Source organism: Microtus ochrogaster, chromosome 1 (genome assembly GCF_000317375.1).
Source record: "Microtus ochrogaster isolate Prairie Vole_2 chromosome 1, MicOch1.0, whole genome shotgun sequence".
Classification (NCBI taxonomy): domain Eukaryota; kingdom Metazoa; phylum Chordata; class Mammalia; order Rodentia; family Cricetidae; genus Microtus; species Microtus ochrogaster.
The window spans coordinates 118656627-118682734 of record NC_022009.1 but is presented as its reverse complement, the minus strand read 5'-3'; the positions used below and the strand labels follow the sequence as shown (position 1 = coordinate 118682734).

At 40.9% G+C, this 26108-nt stretch overlaps 1 protein-coding gene across 3 annotated transcripts in view; it reads left to right on the top strand.

The window, feature by feature from the left end:
- Positions 1-19782: 19782 nt before the first annotated feature.
- Positions 19783-26108, top strand: part of Golim4 (golgi integral membrane protein 4) — a 76311-nt gene continuing 69985 nt past the window's right edge. For all 3 annotated transcript variants that reach the window (XM_005344116.2, XM_026784226.1, XM_005344115.2), the window contains exon 1: positions 19783-20587. In XM_005344116.2, coding sequence (XP_005344173.1) covers positions 20401-20587 — 187 coding nt within the window. In that variant the 5' untranslated portion in view covers positions 19783-20400. The remainder of the gene's footprint in view (positions 20588-26108) is intronic.

Sequence of the window (26108 nt, the reverse complement as noted above, 5' to 3'; positions counted from 1 at the left end):
CACACACACACACAGAGACATGTATGACATGTAAGCACATTGCTCCATCATGGCGTACAGACTCTGAAGGAAGCCACAGATCCTGTGGAACTATTTGTAAGCAGTTGTGAGACTCCATGTGCATATCCAAGAGTGTTTGGACAATTCAAATTCGAGTCGATGGGCTAAAAAGCCAGAAAAAGAAACTGAGGACATGAAATTCAGTTGGTTGGTGGGTGAGCGGATCTGGGAGGAGTTGAGGGAGATGGCTATATATGATCAAAATACACTGAATGAACTTGTCGAAGACTTAATAAGAATACCACTTTTAATTAAAAAATCAAATTAGAAGTAAGCAGATATGTTTCCTGTACTGACTTCTATGTGAAAGTTTAGTATGATTCTTGTATATATATCAAAGATAAGCTAAATTTTAGGCAGTCTTTCATCATAATTAATAATCATATTATCACTCAAAATCAACTGTCCCATAAGCCCAGGACTGATTTTATGAGTTGCGCTCCCTAAAAGAGTTTAAGTGTACAAAGCTCTAACCTAGAAAATAAATTCTGAGGTATAATCTTTCATTTTCCCTGTATATACAAAGAAGACTATTGCAGTCTTAGAGACAGCAGCCAGACAGGAAGAAAGGTGAATACTTGTCCTTTAAATCCCCAGTAGAAGTAAGTTTCATAGGTTTTTAGGGTGTACGTCAATGGGTAGCTGTGACATTATCCATCTTTCCTTCCAATGCATCTCACATTTTCATTGTAGGTAAAGGAGCATTAGCATTACAAATGGTAAACCAGCACTCTAAGACAACTAAGTCTGGTGACGTTAGCTGTATGCAGAGGATAAGTGGACAAAGATCTAGTAGCTACCAAACATAGATTCTGAGTAATTTGCCTTTATTTTTTGTTGCATATGATTTCATTCTTTTCAAAGAGAAAAAGAAACCTTCTTTGAAAAAAAATATCCATTAGGAATTAATTAAATAGGTTCTATTCTTTGAGTAATTGAAAGAATAAATTCAGTGGGTGTCTTGGAAGTATACCAAACAGTGTTATAAGCAGCCTAGACTTTTAGTCCCCTATGCGTTTCACAGGAGATAAAGAGGCCAGTATGAGCATTCCAGAAAGTAATGCTACAGGAAGCCTAAGAATGATTTTCAGTTGCACTCCAAAGAATAAATTCAATGGACAAAACTTAAACCGCTAACAGTAATACTTTCTGAGTAATAAGCCTTCATTTAATGTTATTGTTAAATATTACAGAAGCCTACTGAGCACTGAAAAACCTAACAGGAAGCAAGTTAATATGTTGCCTTCTTGACTTCTGGAAAACAGTGAGTTTAAATTGAAGCATCTCAGAGGGAGGCTTGGGGGGTAAACTGTCTTTATTCCAATTTACCACCCATTTTTCGCCATAGGTAAAGAGCCAATATCACTCCTACATAGAGTAAAATTTCTAGAAGCCTAAAATAAGATTTGTTACATGCACCCCACAATTAAGTGGTATCTTAATTAATATTCTATTGCTGTGAGGAAGCACCATGGCCTTGACAACTTGTATAAAAGAAAAGATTTAATTGGGTCTTGCTTATGGTTTCAGAAAGTTAGTCCTTTATCATTGTGGTGGGGAGCATGGTTTCACATAGGCAAGCATGATGCTGGAGAAGTGTCTGAGAACTACATCCTTATCTGTGGGCAGCAGTCAGGGAAAGAGAGAAAGACACTTGGACTTTTGAAATCTCAAAGCCCACACAAAGTGACAGACTTGTCTTTGATAAGGCCACACTCTCTAATCTTTCTCATAGTTCCACTCCCTTGTTACTAATCATTCAAATACCTGAGCACACACGGTCATTCTCATCAGCACAGGTAGACAAAGCTCTAACAACTAGTACAAATATGTTCTGTGTTAGAAGCCTTTGTTTCCTCCTGCTTATAAGCCATTATGGTCAAAGAGGAAGAAACCCATTGTAGCCTTTAAAAACCCTCTGACTTCTTAATAAAGACTCTAAAAGCCAGAAGGATCTGGATAGATGTCTTGCACACTCCAAGAGACCACAAATGCCAGCAAGACTTCTATACCTAGCAAAATTTTCAAATACAATAAACGGAGAAAACAAAGTATTCCATAACAAAGTCAAATTTTAAAAAAAAATCTATCCAAAAATACAGCCCTTCAGACACTAGAAGAAAAACTCCACTTCTTTTTTTTTTGTTACAAATATCTACGTACCATCTATTTATCATTATCAGTCATCTATCATCATCATTTATATCATGTATCATCCATTTATCATCAATCAATCATCTATTTATCTATCATCTACCTATTGTTTTTGGATATTATTTTAAGATATTTTACATTAGTTTATGCTTAATGATGCAATGATGTGTTGCATTCTTTTAGGTTGCATATTTTTAACTCTGTAAAACTGTGTTATTTTGCCTGCATAAAACACCTGATAGTCTAATGAAGAGCTTAACAGTCAACAGCTAGGCAGGAGAATGGATAAACAGGGTTGGCAGACAGAGACAATAAATGGGAGAAGAAATATGGGAAGAAAAAAAGTAAAAAGAGGAGAGGGGACATCAGGGGCCAGCCACTCAACCACACAGCCAGCCACAGAGTAAGAGTGAAGGTAAGATATACAGAAGTAAGGTAAAGGTAAACACCCAGGATCAAAAGGTAGGTGGGATAATTTAAGCTACAAAAAGCTGGCTAGAAATAAGCCAAGCTAAGACACAGCATTTATAAGTAAGAATTAAATCTCCATGGGGATTATTTGGGGACAGGGTAGCAATTCCCTAAAAGAGTAAAGAGCCCAAAGAGTAAAAAATAACCAACAACATTTTGTTGTTCCAAAATTTAGTTAAAGTCAAAAAACAACAGCAACAATCTATATCTGTCATTTATCATTATCTAACATCATCTTTTACCTGCCAATCACTTATCTATGTATAATCTATCATGTATATATCATCAATCTATCACCTATCTATCTAATCTATCATATGTTTATGTATCTATATCTGTGTATCTTTGTATATCATCTTTATTTAATCTATTGTCTATCTATATCTACCTATGTTTATCTGTCTATCATCTATCTGTATTATCTATATCTATTTGTCATATATCTGTCTATCATCAAACTATCTATGATTTATCTAGGGAATGAATGATCTTTCTATTATCTATTATCTGTTGATCGATCTGTATAGTTAGGTAGTTGATAATATCTATCTATCTATATATCATCTAGCTATCTTAAAGATACTATTTACACAATACATTAACTATTCTTCTAGATTTAACTACTTGGTTCTAATATTCTACATAAACTAATTGTATTGCTTTGCTACTTGTTACTATAATAAAACCTTGGGCTGGAAAGCTTGCAAGGAAAATGGGTTTATTGAGTTTATCATTCTTGTAACTGAAAGTCCAAATATTATCATGCCAGATCTGTGAAGGCCTTGTACCACATTACAATAGGGGGCAGTTTGGGTAAAAATATTTCTGAGAGGAAAAAAAGCACATCATGAGAGAATGGGAAGAGTGAGGGGAAAGCTCAGACCTGATGTAATTTTAGCAACTCCTTCATAAGAACAAACTGAAGTTCCCATGAGAAGAACCTCGATTTCTTCTGATAACAACTTCCAATGACCTCACATCAGGCTCAACTGCCTGCCTCTTCCATCACTGCTTTGAAGACAAAGATCTGAAGCATATGAAAACTTGAGGAACCAACCCTGCTTGAAGAACTTATTTTGCAATAATAATCTTTCCATGTAAATTGATTCTTTGGGATTATGTTTGTAAGTAGATTGCATTTCGTGGATACATTTCTAGAAGGGGAATTCTTAAATCAAAAAAGATGAATATTTTATGGTGCTTGAGCAACACTGCCAGCTTGCTCTCCAGAAAATGTGTCCTAATTTAGAGTTCCATTTGAATCCTTATCTTTTGCAAATGTTTTACAACATTAGGCCATACTTAATGCAAACTTTAAAATTATTGGTAAGTGAGAGATTCCTAGTATTATTTTCATTTCTTTGATTACTAAGGAGATTGAGAAAAATGAGTATTTTCCTGTTGTTTCTCTTATATAATGTATAACTTTTATTAACAGTGTTTTGCAAGCCTATGTAATATTATATAAGATTGTTAAACCTATGTGAATTTTATCTACATAAATGCTTTTTTAAAAGATTTATCTCATACACACACACACACACACACACACACATGTATCTTCATGCATGTATGTTCATGCCTGGTGCCACATGGAATAGAGGAAGGAAGCTGGATCCCCTGAAACTGGAGTCGTACAGGCAGTTGTAAGGTACCATGCGGCTCCTCATTTGGAAGACCAACAAATGCTCCTACCTGCTTGAACTATCTCTCCAGCCTCACACATGATTCCTTATGTTTTGTTTACATTTCAACATTATCAGCACTATTCGAAATGCAATAACTTGGCTAGAGAGAAGGTTCGGGGCTTCAGAGCCCTTGACACACTTGCTGTTTCTTAAATCTAAACCTGTGGCACATAACCACCTGTCAGTCTAGCTCAAGAGTGCGGAACATCTTATCCTGGCTTCGACAGGCATCTATGCACACATGTATACACACACACACACACACACACACACACACACACACATGCCCTCGTACACATAATAAACAATAAATGTAAAAACCAGATTCACCCTCTTTTCTCTGTAGAATTTTAATGTTATTTTTTATTGTCTCCTGATTTTAGCATTTATTTTGAGTAGGTTTGGTTTTGTGATTAAGGTGGTAATGATCAGCATGGGTAAAAAACAGATTCCACCTCATTGGCAAAGTCTGTTGACTGAGTAGAAATTTATTCATTGTTTGTCATATGTCAGGCACAAAGCTAGATAGGACTACTCGAGGCAGATGTTGGAATAAGTATTAAATTATACTTCAATTTATCTGAAAAGCACACTTGACTGAATTTTAGGATGGATGCTGTGGCTAGAATTTGAAATGCTCCCGACAGGTTCATATTCTAAACACCTTGTTCCCAATGGGTGTTTATGGAAACTCTGTAATCTAAACGGATCACTGGGGATGGGTCTTTGAAGACCATAGCAAGGCAACAACTTTCAGTTCAGTTCTGCCTCCTGATCCACTTCCATGTGACCATGTGTTGCCACTATGTACTGAGACAGGCACTCTCTCAAGCCTTCTCCACTCTACTGGGACCTTCTGAAACTGCACACTGAATTATGTCCTTGGTATCTTATTTGGCTTCAGTTAGCTGCTTTTTCCTAGCAACCAGGAACATAACTAATACAATGAGAGAGAAGGGGGAAGAGGAAAATGTATGGAGTAGTAACCTAGGTGCTAGGAACCCACAAAAACACAATATCTGAAACTATAAAATACAAGCAAAAGACCAATAAGGTAAAAAAAATAAATAAAAATAAAAACACGTGCCTAAACAAAGTACTATGAGCTAAAATTTCTCCAAAATACCATTGCGTTTTCTCAGTGTTGACCGTCCACTGCTGTGCATGGGGTCTGGGCATAAATGCAGTTTTTATACACAGTGTGAATCCTTTGAAGGAACTAATTTCTGTGGTAAGCAGCTGTCAAGTGAAGATAGTTTTTTGATCAGGGATGAATACTCGTGTCCACTTCCTTCTCTTAGCACAGGGAACACATCTGGTTTGACCACTGCAGGCCCTGTGCATCCTGTCACATTCTCTATGAGTTCGTTTGGGTTTCAGTCTTGTTGTGTCTGGAAGATACCGTTTCCTTGGTAACATTCATTCCCTGTGGCAATTACAACATTTCTGCCTCCTTTTAGGCATAGTTCCTGAGACCTTAGGGGAGGGGTTTTATGATGACATCCCACACTTGGATGTGTGGTCCAAGGTCTCTTGCTCTCTTGCACATTGTGGCTCTCTGTATTTGTTCTCATCTACTGTAGGAGGAAACATCTGTGATGATGGCTGAGCAAGATAATGACCTATAACTATAGCAGAATGCCATTAACAGTCATTTTATTGTTATATTCCTGTAGCAGAAAAATATTTGCTTTCACCCTATGGCCATGACCTATGTAGTCTAGGCTTGTTGGCTGTCCAAGCAATGTAAAGCATGGATTTCATCCCATGGAGTGGGTCTTAAATTCAATAAGATGGTGACTGGTTATGCCTACAGTGTGTGTACTGCTATTGCACCATAATATCACATAGTCAAGTCACCCTCACAGAAGCAAGAGTTTATAGCTGGGTCGGTGGTTCTTCTCTATTAGTGTGAAGATCTTTTATTATCATGAATGCTAGTCATGGTATAAGACTCTAGATAGGCACCAGCTAGATAACTACATATTCAATGAGATGTGCAAGTTCTGTCAACAGCGATAGTGCCTTACTATAAGTTTGCAAGGAACAACCAATAGCCTTGATATTTAGCATGGGTTGTTTGGGAGTTTTCATTGGCTCTCTTTGATAAACAACCCTATTAGATTTAACATATTTCTTCCACTGCAGGTTTCGATTGGTGGATAAAGATGTCTACGTGGGCCTTTGTCTCTCTCACTATTTGGTGACTTTATTTAGATTTATTTCACACATACACCCCCCCACACATATATATAGATATAGATACTTCTCCGTAGTAGGTTTCTGTATGACCCTTCAAATGACCCTTCATGTGGGCTATTCCTCCACACATTGTCTCTCTTATCTCCGTCTTCCCTCCCAGCTGAATTTAATACTGCTACACCAATCTCCCTCTAACAATTTATTCAATTTCCCTTCCCTTGGAGATCACCCATTTGCCAATAATTCTTTATTCTAAGTCCAAGCTCCATGGTTTTACTGATAATACCATGTTTAGTGAAGAGTTAAAAGCTAGCATCCATATGCAGAGGAATACATATAATATTTGTCTTTTGAGGTCCAGATTACTACACTTGGGATGTTCTTTTTCTAGTTTCATCCAGTTACCTGTAAATGCCATGACTTCACTTGTCAAACCACTGAATAATATTCCATTGTGTAAATGTACCACATTTTCATTATCTATACATCTATTGATGGACATTTAAGCTCTTTCCAACTTCCAGTTATTCTGAATAGAGAGTAGCAATGAACGCGGATGAGCAAGTGTCTGTAACATGTAGAGGCCTTTGGGTATATGCTCAAAAGCTATACAGTTAGACAATGAGGTAAGTTTATTCCCAGTTTCCCGAATGAAAACCGCACTGACTAGTGTTCCTTTATGCCACATCCTTGCCACCTGGGCTGAATTTCTTTTATTTATATTGGACACTCTGACTGTTGTAAGATAAAATCTCAAAGTCGCTTTGCATTTCCCTAATGACTACAGATGTTCAGCATTTCTTTAAGGATTTCTCCCTTACCTGTGCTCCATCTTTTAGAACTCTCTTTTCTGTATCTCATTTTTAACTAGGTTAACTGTTTTCTTTATGCCCAGCTATTTTAGTTATATATATATATATATATATATATATATATATATATATATATATATATAATATATTATATATATTAGATATTAACCTTCTACTGGATATACAATTAGTAAGCTTTTTTTGCCATTCTGTAGCTGTCACTTTGTCCAGATGCTTTGTGCCATGCAGAAGCTTTTTTGGTTTCATGAGACCCATTTATTAATTGTTGGTCTCAGTGGTCGTATTTTTAATGTCACATTTGCAAGCTTTTTCTTGTGCCTATGAATTCAACATTAGTTCCCACTTTCTCCTCTACCATATTCAGGGTATCTGGCCTAATGTTGAGGTCCTTGATCCATTTGGAGAGGGTGTGTGTGTGTGTGTGTGTGTGTGTGTGTGTGTGTGTGTGGTATGCACACAAACATGCATGATGTGTTTTCATATGAAGCTAAGAACTGTCCTTTAAAGATCACTAAAGAACTCTGCTAGATTTTGAAGGGGATTGCATTGAATCTGTGGATTTTGGGGGGTAGATCACTGTTTTCATTATGTTGATCCTACTGATCCAAGAGCATGGGGAATCTTTCCATCTTCTGATATCTTCCTCACTTTTATTTCATCAACATCTTAAAGTTTTTATTATATAAGACTTTGACTTTCTTGGTTAGAGTTACCCCAAGTTACTTTATATTTTTTGATGCTATTGTGAAAGGTATTGTTTCCACAAGTTCTAAGTCTATTTGACTTTTGTATATACTGATTTTGTACTGATTGTCTCTTTTTTCTTTTCTTTTTTTTAAAGTTAATTTTGTCTCCTGCTACGTTGCTGAAAATGTTTATCAGCTCTAGGAGTTTCTTGGTAGAATTTTCATTACCATTTATACATAAATTGATATCATAAATATCTACATAAAGACATTTTGACTTCTTCCTTTTCAGTTTGTATTTTCCTGATCTCCTCCAGTTGTCTCATTTCTCTAGCTAAGCCTTCAAGTATTATATTAAATATGTTTATAGAGAGTGAACATCCTTGTCTTCTTCCTGATTTCAGTAAAAATGCTTTGTGTTTCTCTTCATTCATATTCATGCTGGCTGTGGGCCTGTTGTAAACTGCCTAAAATATATTAACTCTGAGGTATATTTCTTGTATTCTGAGTCTTTATAGGACATTTATCATGAAGAGTTGTTGGATTTTGTCTCAGAATTTTCTGCATCTAGTGAGATGATCATATGATTTTTTAAAATATTTAATTATTTATTAAGCATACAATGTACTGCTGGCATGGAAGGCACCAACTCTCATTACAGATGGTTTTGAGCCACCATGTGGTTGCTGGGAATTGAACCTCTGAAAGAGCAGCCAGTGCTCTTACCCTCTGAGCCATCTCTCCAGCCCGATCGTATGATTTTTGTCTTTCAGCCTTTATGTAGTGTATTGCATTTATCAATTAACATAAGTTGAAACATTCCTGCATCTTTGGAATGAAGCCTGCTTTATCGTGGTGTATCCTCTTTTTCGGTGTGTCCTTGGATTCCGTTTGTCAGTGTTTATTGGGAACTTTTAATTCTATTTTCACTAGAAAACCTGATTTGCACTTATTTTTCCTTTCTTGGGTCTTTGTGAGGCTTCAGTATGGGATTAATTTTGGCCTCCTTCTGTTTCTATTTTGGGGAATAATTTAAGGGTATTGACATTAATATTTTTGAGAGTCTAGTAGAATTTTATGCTGAATCAAATTATTTTGTTTGGGTAACTTGTAATTACTGCTTCTATTTCACTAGGAGTTATATGCCTGTTTAAATTGTTTATCTTGTCTTGATTTAACTTTTATTACACCCTATATATCAAGAAATGCATTCATTTCTTTTAGGCTTTTAGAGGGTTTTCCAATTTAGTGGAATATAGATTTTTTTTTAAGTATATCCCCTGGATTTCCTTGATGTCTGTTATTATCTTCCTCTTTTTGTCTCTAATTTTTATTGATTTGGGTCTTATTTCTCTATCTTTTAGTTAATTTGGCTAAAGGTTTATCTATCTTATTGATTTTCTCAAAGAAACAATTCTTCATTTTATTGATTTTTGTGTTTATTTTTGCCTCTATTTTATTTATTTCGCATCTCAGTTTGATTATTTCTTGCTGTATACTCCTTTGGGATGTTAATTCTTTTTCTTTAAAGTCTTCAGGTGTGTACTGCTGTTGTTAATACGAGATTGCTCCAACTCTTTGTGTAGACACTTAGTGAGGTGACTTGCCTCTTAGAACCTCCTCCGTTGTGTTCCATAGGTTTGGGTACATTGTGTTTTACTTTCACTCAATTCTACAATGATTTTAATTCATATTTTAGCAATTTTTCATTCAGTGGTGAGTTGTCCAATTCTTCATGAATTTGCAAACTTTCTGTTGCTGTTGATCTTCAGTTTAGGTCCAAGGTGATTAGAAAGGCACATGATATAATTTCAGTATTTTTATATCTGTTGAGACTTGCTCTGTGTCCAATTATGTGGTCAATTTTGGGGAACATTTGATGAACTCTGAGAAGATGAAATATTCTTTGTGTTTGGGTGAAATGTTCCTCTGTAAATATCTACTAGAACCACTTGATTTGTGACCTTATATAACTCCAACATTTCTCTGTTTAGCTTTTATCTTGAAGACATGTCAATTGAGAAGAATTGGGTATTGAACTCACCCCCTATAACAGTATGGGAAAACATATGATTTCAACAGTGGTTTTTTTTCTATAAATATAGGTGCCCATGTAATTGGTGCATATGTATTTATAATTGCAACATTCTCTTCAAGGATTTCTTTACTTAGATAAGTATGTAATGTCTTTTTCCTCATGCGTGGAAATGGCTTCAATGGTGTGCTTCTTGGGTCCATTTCTTTGGAATGTCTTTCTCCATCATCCTCTTACCCCGAGGCAATGTCTATCCTTGATGACAAGGTGTGTTTCTTGGATGCAACAAAAGAGACAGGGCCAACTTTATAAACCAATCTGGCAGTGAATGTCTCTTGTTGAATATTTTTTTGTGCTCTGACCTGGATTTCTTCTTACTCTATTCCTAGTATTTGTAGATTTAGTCTTTTAATAGTTTCCCAAAGTTTTGGGCTTGGAATTTTTTAGATTTAAAATTTTCTTTGATTGAGATGTCCATTTCGACTACCTTGTCTTCAGCCCCGAGATTCTTTCTTCCATTCTCAGAGCCTACTGCTACCGAGGGTTACTAAGTTCTATGGAGATATATTGTTGTAGCTGGTAATGTTTTTGTTTTGTGTCTAGGCATCTAGGATTGGAATGATTATGGTGTTGGGATGATTAGGTGTTGGTACTTTATCATGTCTTTGTTGAGAAGGTGCTCTATTTCTTTGTTGCTCTTGCTTTCTTAGGAAAGTATGATGGCTGTGGTTTGCCTGGTAGGGAGAACTTCCTCAAGTCAGTGGGTATCTGAGAGAAATAGAGCTGGGATAGGATAAAAGCATGAGAAGAGCTTCAGGAAAGACCTAAGGTGATGGGGTTCCCTCCTGGAGGCAGAACCCCCAGATCTGGAGGTAGATTGGAGAGAGGGGATCTTGCATGCAGGTGTGGTAAGGCAAAGAATTATTTGGTGAGACAGGGGTGAAAGGACCAGGGGGCTCTGTGTATGAACCAAGAGTTGGAGACTCCAGTGGATGGAGCGAAGATGAAAGGAGGGGCTCCTGTAGGAAGGTTGTTATTGGCCCGAGCAAGAGAATATAGAGATCATAAAAGAGGACTGCACAGATAGTGTGATTCACCTGCCTGAGTCCCTGGCAGTGGTGGACACTGGACATCTTGAGTAGAAAGTGTTTCTGGGTATGGGGGGCTAAAGGGGATGAACTAGAAGGTGTGGGGCTAAGATAGTGCACTGGGATTAGGGAAGCTGAGTCCGCACTAAGGTTTGGTGGAGTCACTAGGGGATGAAAGTGGGCATAGAGGAGAGGCCCCCGCAATCAGTCTGCTATAGAGCTAGGGACACATTCGAGAGATTGTACTGGATGATGGGAAGGAGAGTAGCAATCGCCTTCCTGAATCCAGGTCCAGAGTCATCCATGGAAGACAAGAGGTAGAAAGTGTTTCTAAGTATGGGCAGCTGACACAAAGGAACAGGGACACCTTAGATTGAGTAAATGCAACACATGACGTCATTAATCTGTCCAGCTCTACTTATTCCTAACTTCTTTCCCCAAATCAACAAACATGTCTTATCAACCAGTCAAAAGCAAAAGGAAAAACAGTGGGAAAATATCATAAAGAAAACCCCAAACTTTCTTGTAAGCTAATGTCTTCCTGAATCCATATGCAGTATTCTCTCCTTTCACTCAAAATCTTGAAGGTAGGGCCTCTGTTACAAACCTTGAAACCTTTAAACTTTTTATTCCTCAACCCCTTTCTATTGTTTGTATCTTCCATATATTTAGCTTTGTGATTGCTTTAAAAGGCTTAATTTTTCTTTCCTGACAGCAATATACCTACCCCTTTCTCTCTACGCCATCCCTTTGTATTTTTACCTACTTCTTTTCCTCTTCCTTTCTTTTTGCATTTTATATATTGTGTGCGTTGACATGCATGTGTCATGGTGAATATGTGGTTACAGAGGGCAGTTATTGGGAATCAATTCTTTCTTCCCACAGTGTAAGTCCTGGGGATCAAACTCACGTCTTAAGACTTGGTCTTAAGAGTATTTCCTTTCTGCACCATCTTGTTGACCCTCTCCCCTTTTCTTCATGTCTGACATGCCTTTATCTCACTAGCTTGTTATGTAAATGAATAGTTGCAGGACATAACGTCAAAAACCAACTCACTGTTTTAAAGAAGGGTCTTCTCTACTGGGTGAACAGGTATATGAATCCTGTCTAGAAGACCACCATCACACAAACTAAAGTCTGTACTTTTTCTGCTGAGCTAGGTGGGGACCGCTGATGCTCTGATAACAGATTATGTAACTTTATTCTCTGCTTTAGTCGTGTGATACAAAGAACCAGGGACACCTTAGAATGTGCAAGGAAGAAATTCGGGAATGAAAAAATTAGTTGTTTCTATGGAAATTCAGATGAATGCTTTGAAAGCTCCACAGAACTGGTGACTTAGAGAAAAATCACAGTCAAATAAAGTGAAAAGTAAGACTACAAAAAGGATAATATTTGAAATATGGCTTCATTTTACACTGAAATTGCCTTCCTAGAGACTACTCAAGAAAGCTACAGGTAGAATTTGTGAATGGCACACTATGGCTGAAAAGGTTACGCTGAGGTTTAGCTAATGATGGATTCAGACCTGCAAGCAAAGACTTGGCCTCACATTAAAGGAAACCATAATGAAAGTACACATATATGTTTTAAGGTGTCTGAATGTCACTTTAATGATCCTTGGCTTTCACTGACTCTAATTAACCAACTGTTAGTGCTAATTGTCATGCTGAAGAGGCTGCCTTTCCCAGGAGCCCAGATTGTACCGTGAGGCTGCTTCTGCTTCCGTTCTTTTTCCTTGAACGATTAAAATTCCAAAATCTTCAATACAGCATTAAAGATATAAACCCCACACCTGAAAGTTCCTTGCGAAAAAGGACCCCACTTCATTCTGTCAATGCATCTACCACTTCTCTTTATTCCCTCTTCCACACGTCACACACACAGTAGCTATTTTGAAAAATTTGAGATGTAATGTCTAACTAAAAATATCACTCCATATATTGCAATCCAAGAATTAAAAGTCCAGCTTTTATAAATACCAGTCACCTGTGAATCCCTGTGTCGTGAAACCACTCATTCACAAGTGGAGAAAAGAAACTCAGTTAGGAAGTAGCATTAGCACTTTAGTTGGCAAGTTGAGCTTAATTTTTAAAATAGGTGTGGATTTCCAGAACAATCTAGATATGGGTAGATGCCACTATAGCTTTTAGTTAGATTTTGAGTCTGAAGATTTGCTTCCATCTTGATCCCTGTGGGTTTTCTGTAGAGCACAGAGGAATATTCTTCTTATTTTATAAACGCTAGAACTAATTGTCTTAATAGTTACTGACTTATTCATGATATGGCGGGTAATGTGTGACTAAATGAGGCTTGAACCTGGCACTGCGCATCTCAAGCCACCTTACATATGCCCCTAAGGATCTTTATAACTGGCAAGGAGCATTTTCAGGGACTCAGCTCTACCACTCAATGGAAAAAAATATAAAACCAATGACAACTTGAAATTTGCAGACAAATGGCTGGAACTAGAAAAAAAATCCTGGGTGAGGTAATCCAGACCCACCCAGAAAGACAAACATGCTATGTACTCACACATTAGTGTACTGTGGGACAATGATCTTTTATCCAGCCACTTGTATTATTTTTAATAAAACACTGATCAGCCAGTATCCAGGCAGGAAATATAGGTGGGGTAACCAGGCAGGAAGTAGATGCAGGGCAATGGGAACAGGAGAATTCTGGGAAGAGGAAAGGTCAGTCTACAGTTGTCACCCAGACACAGAGTAAGCAAGATTTGACTGCCTCACCGAAAAAGGTACCAAGCCATGTGACTAACACAGACAAGAATAGTGGGTTAATGTAAGATGTTAGAATTAAGTAATAAGAAGCCTGAGCTACTAGGCCAACCAGTTTTAATTACTATAGGCCTCTGTGTATTTCCTTGAGACTGAACGACTGCAGGACGGGGGGAGGGGGCAGAAACCCCAATCAACATAAGTGGATATTAGATGTAAAGCCAAGGACAACCAGTCCACAGCCCCAGAGAAGTTAGGTAACAAGGGGAACCACAAGAGAGACATAAATGGATCCACCTTGGAAGGGGAAACAGATAGGATCACCTGGGAAATTAGGAGGAGTAGGGGAGAAGGGATCATAGAAGGGGAGGGGAAGAGGAGAAGGGGAGGGAGGAAGAGAATATGAAGGAATGAAATGCTCAGGAAGGGAGGAAGACAGTGAGGGAATGGTAGGAAGGAGATATCTTGATTGAGGGAGGAGCCATTAAAGGCCTAGAGAGAAACACAACACTGGGAAATTTCCAGGAATCCACAAGGATGACCCCAGCTAAGACTCTAAACAACAGTGGAGAGAGTGCCTGAAGTGGCTTATTCCAATAATCAGATTGATTACTTAATTGTCATCATAGAACCAGCCACTGATGGAAACAGACACAGTGAAGCACTGGGCCAAGCTACCTGAGACCTGCCCAAGTGAGGGAAGAGCAATAATATGAACAAAGGGGTCAAGACCATATCGGTGATATGGTGTAGGAGGTCCTTCTGTTTATGTGTTGCTTTCATTGGATAATCAATAAAGAAACTGCCTTGGCCTTTTGATAGGGCAGAACTTAGGTAGGCAGGGATAACAGAACTGAATGTTGGGAGGAAGAAAGCAGAGTCAGGGAGAAGCCATGGATCCTCCACCTGAGATGGACACTGGTTAGAATATTTCCTGGTAAGCCACTGCCACATGGCAATATATAGATTAATAGAAATGGGTTAAATTACGATGTAAGAATTAGTCAATAAGAAACTAGAGCTAATGGGCCAAGCAGTGTTTTAATTAATACAATTTCCATGTGGTTATTTCGGGTGTAAGCTAGTGGCCCTCCACTTCTACAACAGTGATAACCACATAAAAAGCCACTCCGAGTTAGTGGGAGCTCACTGATTCTGGACTGATAGCTGGTGAACCAGAATAGGACCAAATTAGACTCACTGCATGTGGGGGTCAGTTGTGAGACTTAGTAAACCAGGATTTATCCCTAGTGCTTAAACTGGCATCTAGGAGTTCATCCTTTTTGGAGGGTTACCTTGCTTAGCTAGATATAGGGGGGAGGGCCTCTTGGTCATACCTGGAAGTGAAGTGTCAGACTTTGTTGACTTCTCATGGGAGACCTCACCCTTTCTGAGGAGTGGTTGGGGGAGTGAGGTGGGGGAAGGTGAGGCAAGAAGGAGGAGCAGAGAGAGTAGGAGTGGGGTGGCTATGTAAAATAAAAAAGATTGTATTTAAAAATTCTTAATAATAATAAAAAGAAACAGTCAAGCCCTGTGTTACAAAATCGTTGCTTGTCTTTCCTCTAGTTCTAGGTCTAGTAATAGAGTTTAGCTGTTTACCACACTTCCCACAATGTTCTTTGTGTGTGTTGGGGTGAGGTGGGATGTATGGAATTGGGTTCCATAGTGTACATGAAGAGGCCAGGGGACAACTGTAAGTGCCAGTCCCCTCTTTCACCAGGTTTGAAACAGGGTCTCGTTTTTGTACCTGCCTAAGCCAGGTTAAGCTTGTGAGCTGGGGAACTTCCTGTCTCTACATGCCAACTCTGTGTAGGGGTGCAGATCCTACTGATTTTATATAGGTTCTGGACACAAGAACTCAGTACCCAATGCCTGCATGAGAAATGCTTTAACCCACTGAGCAATCTTTCCAGTCCTGTATGCTATTGATAAGGATTCAACTTATAAGAACTGATTGCCCATTTACTCCTTTGCCCTCCTTTAACTGTGGTTAAAAATCGCATAGATAGCCACTTAGTACGCAGGCCCAAGGAAGGCACCAAGACACGCCAAGTGGGATAAACGATTTAGTTATGCCCCGGTCCCATGCCTACCTTCTGGCTTCATTAATCTACTGACGCTTACTTCCAGGTCATTAATGAAACTTTGAGAAAAAGGAGTTTCAACGTATTTCTCACGGAACCCTCAAAATGACAGAATGTCTTTATTCCTAGCACAGGTCTTAAGGGTGACAAGAAGTGAGGTGGATGTACTAATTAGGAGTCAACAAATGGGTGAAGTGGCAAAAATAAAAAAAAGCAATGAGACACAGGGTACAAGTTCCTGTAAGACACAGAGGAGAGTTATTTCTGTAACTGTTACACGACACAGAACAAACTGTGAGTTATTGACGCTTTAAAGCCATTTTACATTTTGTTGATGGGACTATCAGTTGTTTATTTACTGTCCTAGTATCCTTTATCTGTTGTGATAAAAACGCTCCAGCCAATAGCAACTTTGGGGAAGAAGTGGTTTATACTTCCAGGTCATAAGCCATCACTGAGGGAAGTCAGGGAAAGAACGTAAGGCAAAACCCTTAACGGGCTCTGCTTGCTGCCTTGCCCACTGGCCGCCTTACATGAAACAATCTCTGTGGGGATGCTGCAGTCCATATGGGCTGCACTGTCCTGCATCAATTATCAAGAGAGACAATCCTCCACAAACCTGTCCACACTTTACTAGATTTTCCTCTCAGATGGCAAGTTTCCAATTAAACTAGGAAATGTAAATGCTAGACATTGAGCCCCCCGATTTGCACATGCTAGATTAACATCCTCACCCCAGCCCATAGCCTGAACTCATCATTTCATAGTTTAATACTCAGCACTCATTTGGATGTTGTTTCTCCAATAAATTAAAATAAATTGAATTTTATTTGTAGTAAAGATATTTCAATACACGTTTTCATGAAAGCCGATTGCTCATTCTACATTAATAATGTTAGTTAGATTGTTCCAAAGTATGCATTACCTGCTCATGTCAAATTTATTTTTCTTAACTTCCCCTCTTTGGAACATAAGCAAATTTGAACATCTTCCTTTGAGTCAGAGATATGCTAATGTTCTCAAATGCTATCTTAACTCTTCTGGGATGTGAGGTTCTGGTTGCCTTTTTCCTGTCTTAGAAACAAAATGCTAAATGGAAGAAATCCCTGGGTATTAGTAATTTCCAAATTATACACACACACTGTGAACTATATAACATATGGATATTTAATTATGAAAGGTTGTTCTTTTAAATGATAAAGAAACAAAATAAAATACAACTAATAACAGATCTTCTGAGACCAGTGTAAATAGCTCATATATTATAAACTCTACCCAAAGGCAGTACTATGTAAATTTAATTTATAGGCCCTGAATGCCTCCCATGTTAGCTACTCAAAAGTGCTATACTTATATATTCAAGAATCCAGAGGCAATGTTCACCTTGAAAATGTAATATTAAAAAGACACTGCCATTAGTGACTTTATGTTCTCCTGAAAACCCTTCTTGAATTTGAAATAATGGATAAGTTGATGTAATAACTTCCTTCTCTTTCAAATTTTATGACTAAAATATTGAGTTGTGTTTTATGGCCTTGATTTATTAGATTCTGTAGAATAAGTTGTCTGCTGTAGGCAAAGAAGACCTCAAGAAACTGGAATGAAGCTGAAGCTCACAAGTCCAAGGTTTAAAATGAGTAATCGTGAATTCATGAGTTTCCAAAGGCTGGACATTGAACTGAATACCATGTGTCGTGTAATTTGTAAGCCGACTTACCATGCCCCTCTACCACAACAGTCATCTGTGTGTGCATGTGTCTCATGTTCGAGTACAGGCTATGATTATTGCTGAAAATTTCATTTCCTTTGGGGAAGTTTGCACAGGAATCTTTCACAGCTTATGAGCGAATTGAGTTCTGAGGGACTCTAAAGGAATCCTACTAATTACTTTCAATTTCTGTGAGTAAAACAGAAAGAGGAAGCCGTAAACAGTGGTAAGGCCCCTAAGACCCATGTCTGTGAGAGGATACCAAGACCATGGAACAAAACTTAGCTTCTTTAGTCTATTTTCTTTTTAAATTGGGCATTTTTTCCTTTTTCCTGGGACTGGGGATTGAACTCGCTGTCAACTACATGCTAGGTTAAGTGTCCTAACAATAAGCTGTCATCACTATGTCTATTTTTTTTTTCCACTTTTGATTTGAAACATGGTCTTTCTAATTTCGTCTGGATCAACCTTGGAATCCTGTTGCCTTGATCTCCCCAGTAGCTGGTTTGTACCACCAGGCCTGGCATAGATTCAGGTTTTAACAGAATATAGTTCTTGATGACATGTTTAATTGGAATGATGTCTTGGTTTCTACAGAACCAGATGAAATGGGTAAGATTCTGATTGGTTCTCCTGTTATGAGCAACTTTGTTTTTATAAGACCTAGAAAGTCCTAGAACTATTTAGAGTCAGCATGGTCAAATTGGGTTTCTTTGTTTCCAGCATGTAGATTGAATGTTCTGGGCTATCAGTGTAAGCGTTTTGAAAACTGTGATGTGATTTTTTTATTAGCTAAGTGCACATACCAATCCTGCTTATGTTTCACGATGAGATAAATGCCCCAGTCTGCCTGCGTGGCTCTTGTTAACTGATGATTTCAGAGTTGACCTAAAAACAGCCAGGACAGGGACTGTCTTTAAAATGAACCTGGCATAAGCAGATCTTCCTTCATCTTAAACATTCATTCCCCATAATTGATGGTGATGACGAAAACCCAGTCAGGGCATCATGAAAATTATGCAGAATGTAATAAGTGCTACTGCATTACTGATTCTTCTCAGAAATAATGCATTTTCCCTAGAATTCAGGTCAAGAGAGGAAACAAAATTATCACTTATGCATAACCTCAATTCCATACCCCCTCTCATTACATGGAACAAACGCACCATGGATTTCTTAGAAGTGGTTTGGATAGAAGTGGTTTGGAGTTATTATGTTTGTCTAACTTCTCCAGTTACGGTCTTTTGTTGGCCTCGAAGATGTAATTTTAAAATGTAACTGATGTATTTCTGCCACCATTACGAGAAATACACATAGCAAAATGAATGCATACTCATTTCAGCCTCTAAGATTTGTTTTTAAATTATTCCATTTGAAGCCAGAGGAAACATATGAGATCATTTCTTTCTCTCTGCCAACAAAGTGATTTCCCCATCCCACGAGGACAGTCAAGTGAGTTTCAGGGCTCCAGCTTGCTTCTATATCGTCTATGAAGGCAGGCTAGTCTCCCTGATGGGAGAAGTCTCAGTAGGTAGCCCTGGAGAGATTGTGCTTATTTTGCAAAGAACATTGTGTCTGCAACCTGAGCTCATTCTGTAGGCTAAAAAGTGAGCGGGACTTAGCAGAGAGCATGCCCTGCTGTTTGCTGTCCTCAGAGTGTGTAAGCGCTGTATTCTTTCTCCACGTGCATTTCAAGTTCTGGGACACACATGTGCACACGTGCCCAACGACCATCCCCAAGCCTCAGGCCAGGACAAGTCCCCAGCACTCCCAGGCCGGCTCCTCCGCCTATCCCCACCCACCCGGGCTCCACGTGGGCGCACCCAGGCGCCAGGCAGCCGCGCGGCCCACGGAGCCCAGGGCCTGCCCGGAGCAGAGAGGGAAGGCGCGGCCCGGGGCGGGACAGACAAAGCTGGCGTCCAATGGAGCCCAGCATAGGCTCCCCGAAAGGAGGGAGCGGCGGCTCGCGCGGGCCCAATGAGCTGGGCGCCCGAGTGGGACTTCCTCCCGGAATCCCGTTGGCCATGATAGCGGGGCCGTGGGTGACACGTAAGTTGGGTGGGAGGTGGCGGACCGCTGGAGCTGCCAGATCAGTGACACCGGCCCACCGGCTCCCTCCTAACCCGACCAGAGCAACCTGTCCCCATCTCTCCACCCTCCGAGGAGGACCTTGCACGGGGACGCCTCGGGGAACCAGGTCCCTTTGTTGGGCGCGCGTCCCCTACCAGTGGTAGCGACAAAGTCCAGCCAAGGGAGCCGGCGCGAGGGGCGGGGACAGACGGTGGGGACGGCGAGGCCAAGAAGTGTGGAGGAAGGAAAGCAGGGTAGGCGGCGCGTGGGGACCGGCGGCAAGGGCAGCGGGCTCTGAAGTATGCAAAGGGACCCCACGCGGGCCCAGCCACTCGTGGAGATTTGACGTCCCAGAAGTTTGGTGGCCGCTGTCCGGGTGGCGTCGATGTCCTGGCGCCTCGCCATACGCGGGGGCTGAGCAGCCGCCTCTTCCCCTCCGGCCCCGCTTTTGTGTCTTGCGTCTTCTGCTCATGCCGAGTCCGGCTACTTCCCGCGGTGGCCGCTGCTGAGCCACCGGACTCAGCCGAGGACAGAGGACACGACGGCGCCCGCCGCCGCCGCAGCGCGGGGCGCAGGAGGGACTATGGGAAACGGGATGTGCTCCCGAAAGCAGAAGCGGATCTTCCAGACGCTGCTGCTACTCACGGTGATCTTCGGCTTCCTTTATGGCGCGATGCTTTACTTGGAACTGCAGACCCAGCTGCGCAAAGCTGAGGCGGTGGCGCTCAAGTACCAGCAGCACCAAGACTCACTCTCTGCCCAGTTGCAAGGTACAGTACACTTAAGGGGACGCGCGTGGCCAACTTCGCTCCGCGCTAATGCTGGGCTGGGAAAGTAGCTTGGCTTGGCAGGTAACCACCCAGTGACCTTCCGGAACAACAACCCGGGGCTGCTGGCCTCTGGGTGGGTTGTGGAGAGGTGACATCCCGGTTTTCCTTCTTCCTCCCAGGAGTTCTTTTTGAAAAAATCCACAGCACCAACCCATGGTCCTGCCTGGCTTGGGGGGGGGGGGGCAGGGGAATGTGTGCATACAAGACAGGGTATTTTACCAGAAGCACTTGTCAAAGGCCCAGCTGCATTCTGGGCAAATAGCCCTCCTGCCACATCTGCCAACTCTTTCCCAAGAGGCAAGCTCTGGTTTGTAGATATGGAGAGTTGCACACACATTTGCTAACTGGTTCTCCTTTTCAAGAAAAATAAAGGGGGGGGGGGCAGTGCACTAGTGGCCGGTGAATGGAACTGGCTATCTTGTATTGTTATTATTATGCTGGTTTAATAGGTAATTTGAGAAACGTTGGGCGTGATGGAAAAGTCCACACTTTAAAAGGGTGTCCTCCTTCGGAGGCCTTTAGGTGATCACAGAGCTCTGTGTGTGGGTATGTTTGGATGCACACGTGTGTTTTACAGTTAGCTTGGGGAAGTCGGATAGAAGAAACATAGCATTTCACTTTGCCAGCCTCTGAAGACACAACTTGTGCAAGGCGTCCGAAGCTTGGATCCTTCTATTTTAAAAATCCCATCGAATGCAAATTCTCACGGCCCAAATGATTCGTGAGTGAGTGAGCGTCAGCACTTTGGGACTCTGGAGAGGACATACTACTCATTGTATATGTTTTTATAAATGCTTTTACCTGTCCCGCTGGTTTGTTTTCAGCCCTTATGGAACTCTCTCTCCAACACAAAGGAAGCGAGAAATAAGCACCCTACCTAATCAGTCAAATGATGCCCGTCCCTGTTGATAGTACAAATATGGCTTATTGGATCTTCCTGGGCGGAGAAGCCAGAGGGGTCTTTCTGACAGTGGATGGTGTGCGCACACAAAACAGATGCCTTTGCCTTAATCCAGCTGTGCAGAGCATTTTCTAGTAAGACTTTTAAGACAGGGGAAAATGATATGCAGCTCTTTGTTTGGTCTGATTTGTTCTTCCAAACTTAGAAGAAAAGAAAGTATTTTTAGCTTCTTCAGCCTGCGCTGCCCCAGGCAAATGAAAATATGTGGCTGGGCTTCTTTCAAAAGGAAAACCTGTTTTGATAGTTTCTTAGATTTTTTTGTTTTTTTTTTTTTTAAAAAATTATAGGTATGGGAGTTTCTCTATGAGTTGTTGGTGTGAGAAGGGTCGATACTGGGCTTGTTTACTTAGAATGCACCAGCGGTATTCCTGTGTGCTTCAGTGTGGGTGTGCGTGTGGTGACTCTCCATTTGCACACGTGAGAGATAGAGGTGGATATCAGGAAGTCTTCCTTAATCGAGTCTCTCTACTTTAGGATACAGGGTCCCTAACTGAATCTTAAATATCCATTTTGGCTAGGTTGACTGACTAGCCAGCTAACACCACCCGGGTTATTTGTGTGTGTGTGTGTGTGTGTGTGTGTGTGTGTGTACGTGCGTGTGCATGCACTCTCATGTGTGCATATGTGTGTGCACCAGCGTATATGTATGTTCCTACGTTGAGGCCATAGATTGATGTTCAGTATGTTTTTTTTTTTTTTTTTCACTCTCTTACTTTATTTCTTGAGACAGCCAGACTGTTTGTCTGGCCCTCGAGCTCCAAGGACTTTCTGTTTTCACCCTCCCAGCACCCAGATTGCAGTCATATACTACTGTGTATACCACCATCCCTGGGTTTTTATGTGCATCCTAGGGACTGAAACTGAGGTCCTTAGCTTGCATAGCAAGCAACCAAGTGACTGGCTGAGCTGTGCACCCAGCCCCTGAAATCTTTCTTAATTGATGCATTTTGCCATTTCCTTTTGGCTGGCAGTGCAACAGTTGCCATGATTGTGGAGCAAGACATGAGTTCACAGGCCAGCTGAAGTTTCTGCTTTTTTCAGAAGAGGATTCAGGCTTGCCGTTAGCAGCATCCTTTTCACATCTACAGGCTATTTAATAACGAGCATCTTCTGATGGCACGCAGCTTTTGTTTTCCCTTCCCCAGGACAAGCGACATTTTATCTAGTGGTGCTGCGTACCCCTTCATACACAAACTTTTAGAGCATCTAATACCATTCTTTTCTGTTTTATTTGCTTGTTTTTGACATAAATGTCTCCGTGTGGGTGTGCGTGAATGTGGAGGCTGTAGATTGATGCCAGCTGTCTTTTCTCATTTGCTCCCCACCTCTGCTTCTTGAGATGGGGTCTTTCCCCGATCCTGACACTATGGCTGAGCTAGGCTGACTGGCTTCAGAGATCTGCTGGCCTCTCCTCCATAGCCACTGGGTTACATAGCAAAATGTAGGTCTCCAGGCTACACAGCAGGGACTTCACAGACTGAGCCACCTCTTGAACCGCCCCCTCCCACTTTTGCTTCTTAAGACTTGTTTAGTCAAGTGAGATCTCTTGATTTGGCTGGCATAAAGGTCAGAGTTAGTTTTGAGTGGTCTTCTTTTAAAACACAGCTTTTGAAAAAATTGAAGTAAATATTTCTTTATCGAATGGTATGCATTTGTTAGGTGAGCATAGTTGGGTTATCTCCATTTGAAGAACAGGGTGTACTCCAGAGTCCTGTGAACAGATTTACTATTTTTTATAATTGTCCCGTAATTGGAGCTGGACGATGATATGGAAAGGCTAAGGGACCAGATGATCATCTCTGCAAAAAAAACATGACAATGTTGTCTGCATCAATGTATCTATCTGTTGCTTGTCTTTCCTATCTATCTATCTATCTATCTATCTATCTATCTATCTATCTATCTATCTATCTATCTATCTCCTATCATTTACTTTTTATAATCTAAGTATCTCTCAATCATCTATGTATCTAACTTCCATATTAGCACCGTAATTATACCCAGTAAGAGTTCAGGAGATCACATACTGGTTGCAGGAGCAGTAGCAACCTTTGTTCAGTGCACTGTTTACATAACATCTGAAAGGTTCTTCTTGCTGCTTTCAAGTGAGCCACATGCCACCCTGCTCTGCAAGCAGCCTGCCCCTGGCTAGACTGCCCATTTAGAGCACCTTGCAGCTCCCACATCAATTAAATCACATCTGTGGGGGCGGAACCCAGGCTTCAACCAACCGCCTTTAAGGCTCCCTAGGTGATTCCAAAGGCAGCTATGGTTAAGAGCCTTGGCTTTCTAATCTTAAGGCTAAGCTACTTCAAACATCCTCTTCACTTGCTTGGCCCCAAAGGTGTTTTCATCGCTTATCCTGGGCATGTGATTAAAAGCAGACTGGTTTCTGGACTGTGTTCCAATTCTAGTTCTGCCACTTGTGTGTGTGTGTGTGTGGTGTGTGTGTGTGTGTGTGTGTGTGGAGTTGGGCCTAATTTTTCTTATTTATCAAGTGGAGAGTAGAGTGAGCCATTTTATCAGAGTTATTGTGAAGATTAACCAAAATAATTCCCACAGAATCCTGAGTCTAAACCTGGAATACTGTAGAGCTGTGTGATCATCTGGTTCCCCCTTTGAGATAGATAATCCTTTTCTTGTTGGCCTCCCAGCTTGGTCCTAGGCTCAGTTTCGAGACTGGGTGCGTTTCCTGTACAGTTATCTACCCTCTGTTGTTTCTAAGCAAGCGTCAGGAAAGGAGATAAGCTGACATAAGTCAGTATCTTTTAGCCTGAGAGCGAATGGCTCCTCCTTGATAATGGAAGCAGAGAATTAGAATTTGGTTATTAATTAACCCTCTGCGCCACTTTAGACTGGCAGAGGTGTGCCGCTTCGGAGGTAATGACCGCATGCAGTAAGGTTGGGAAGAAAATGTAAGGAGCACACATCTGAGAATACTAAGTGTCCTCCCTGGCAACAGTGTGTCACACTGAAACATTAACGACTGGATACCAGTGAAGAAAATGTGCGCAATGTTTCACATACTCTAAATTCAAACAACTATGCTGTGATTATTTAGAAGAAAGGAGTTTGAGAGTTTGGTGCTTCTAAGAGTCCACCTTGTTACTTATGTTTGCTGCCACCAGGACAACACCCTATCCTGTCCAGGAAAGTATCACATTGGGCCATGGCCTTTTTCTTTTCCATGGCTCCTACATTTGCTTGAAAACAAAAGCCCTTCAGTTCAAGCTTGAGCTCTTTAAAGTCCTTCCTCTTCCTTCCTGATGCCTGCCTGGCATATAATTGGTCCTCGGGAGACATTAGGTGTATATCAACAGATGTTCTTAATAATGGCAAGTGGGGTACTGTTCCTTGATACTGGCAAGGGAGGCAGAGGACATCAATTCGTTGTGCTTTCTCCTCGCTGTGTGATCTTGGACAAGTAAGTGAACCTCTCCCTGGCACTGTTTCTTCTCATAGAGTTATCAAGATAACTGTCTCATAGGTCTCCATGTGGGCCAATCCCTAGTGTGCTGTGCTGGAGGAGTGGAGCTTGCATAGGAACTACCATTGAGGGCTTCTGGACTGAGTCCTTCAGGCGTCTTGATAACTCAGTCCTTAGGCGTGCAAGTATGGACAGTGTTTGGAAGGTATAATCATCGCCATGTGCCAAGTTGAGCCTTGTAACATCAATTAAACATGGCTCTGAAATACCCATCTGTATCAAAGCATAGCTAACACCTAAAAAGACACGCTTTCCCTAATAATACTGATGTGGTTGCAGTGTGAAGTGGGCCTCTTGGGCTTGGGCATCCGAACAGTTGCTTGTCAGGTGGCAGTGCTCTTGGCACGCTGTGAAACTTCTGGAGATAGAGCCTAACTGGACGTGGGTCATTGTGTGGAGGAGGTGAAGGTTATAGTCAACTCTGATGTCAAGACAGGGCTCCCCGCTTTATGGTTTGTGGATATAAGGAGTCCCAGTCCTGCAGCCCCACCACCATGCTGAACATGCTGGAGCATGCTTTTGCAAACTGTGGGGCAAATAAATCCTTCCTTCTTGAAGTTGCTTCTCTTATGTCTTCTTGTCACAGCACATAAGTAGGCAATTGGTTGATGTTGATAGTTTAACGTGTTCAATTCATTCCCCAGTGAAAAGATAAACTTTTAAATACTTCATGCAACTCCAAGTAAGGCACACTGTTGCATGTCAGTGATCACTACAAGAATCTGCAGCCGTAGGTCATGTTTGCACCAGCCATCCCTGCGGACGGGAGCTACTCTGCTTGAGTATGTTAGAATCGTGCATGGCACAGAGACCTCTGGTGTGAGCTCCAGGAGGAAAACCCTCCCCTTGACCTTGCTCAGTTCTTCTGTCTTTGCAAAGAACATTGTCCCCTGGACACTGGCTGAAAGAATACGAGAGCTAGAGTGATTTGAACCACGATGAAGTGGGCCAAAAGCCAGAGTGCTGGAGGAGAACCGGAATATGGGAGTGGGAAAGAAGCTAGTAGTAGCGGA